A 919-nucleotide genomic window follows, 5' to 3' on the forward strand; every position below is an offset into this window, starting at 1 on the left:
GTGTGTGTGTGTGTGTGTGTGTGTGTGTGTGTGTGTGTGTGGTTTTTCGATTCCTCCAAAGAAGTGTGAGGCTGGAGGGTAGACGGTTGACACCGTGTCTTGCTTTCTGTTTTCAAAGCTTATAACCATCAACCAGCAATGGAAGCCTGTGGAGGAGCTGCAGAAAGTCCGGAGGGCAACCAGATGATTGCTCGCTGCTCCTTTCTTCCAAAGAACACTCTATGAATCTAGTGGAAACATTTCTGCACAGACTAGATGTTGATGCCAGTGTGCGGAAATGCTTCTGCTACATTTTTAGGGTTTGCCTGCATTCTTTGGATCCTGCATAAGCAAGTGAAGGTAGCACATAGTCTAAAGTAGTTTTCCATGCTTATTGGTGTAAATTTCAATTTTACAATTGAAATTTTATAATTGAAATTTTATGCTTGTGATGCTTGGATATTTTCCTTGAAATGTATAAACATGTAAAAATTAGATTACTGCCTGTAATAAAATAATTAGATGACTATCTGTAAAACATGATTTGTGCAAGGGATATCAAAAATTACTTACTTTAAAAGTGGGGGGGGGGGACATCTTTTTATGGAAGCAAGCACATTTTGAAGTATAAAACTTCATCTTTTGAATATCAAATGCAGATTTCTAACTTTGAGTTCATTCACCCTCACCCCAGAAACTTCTTGAGCATGTTTTGCATTGTTTGCAGTAAAGCAAAGAAAGGGTGCAAAGTTTGCAGGGATGTGGATATGGTTCGTTCAGGAGGAAAGGGATGTGGAGACAGCTGGGAGGGCTGCTGGAGCATGGCCGGTGACCAAAAATCCGAGGCACGTGGAGACCAGCCCTGGGAGTGGGAACTCTGTTGCTCCTGGGAGGATGGAAAGAGGAGGCCGAGGAGCCCTGGCCAGCAGAGACCAAGTGA

General features: G+C 42.9%; 1 protein-coding gene across 2 annotated transcripts in view; it reads left to right on the forward strand.

Annotated features, from left to right (window-relative positions):
- Window positions 1-513, forward strand: part of C3H15orf48 (chromosome 3 C15orf48 homolog) — a 3,190-nt gene extending 2,677 nt beyond the window's left edge. The window contains exon 5 of one of the 2 annotated variants that reach the window (XM_021195004.1): window positions 119-508. In XM_021195004.1, coding sequence (XP_021050663.1) covers window positions 119-187 — 69 coding nt within the window. In that variant the 3' untranslated portion in view covers window positions 188-508. Of the gene's footprint in view, window positions 1-118 lie in introns of both variants that reach the window. The other variant, XM_021195005.1, reaches the window with a different exon arrangement.
- Window positions 514-919: the final 406 nt, after the last annotated feature.

Source organism: Mus pahari, chromosome 3 (assembly GCF_900095145.1).
Source record: "Mus pahari chromosome 3, PAHARI_EIJ_v1.1, whole genome shotgun sequence".
In the NCBI taxonomy this organism is placed as follows: Eukaryota; Metazoa; Chordata; class Mammalia; order Rodentia; family Muridae; genus Mus; species Mus pahari.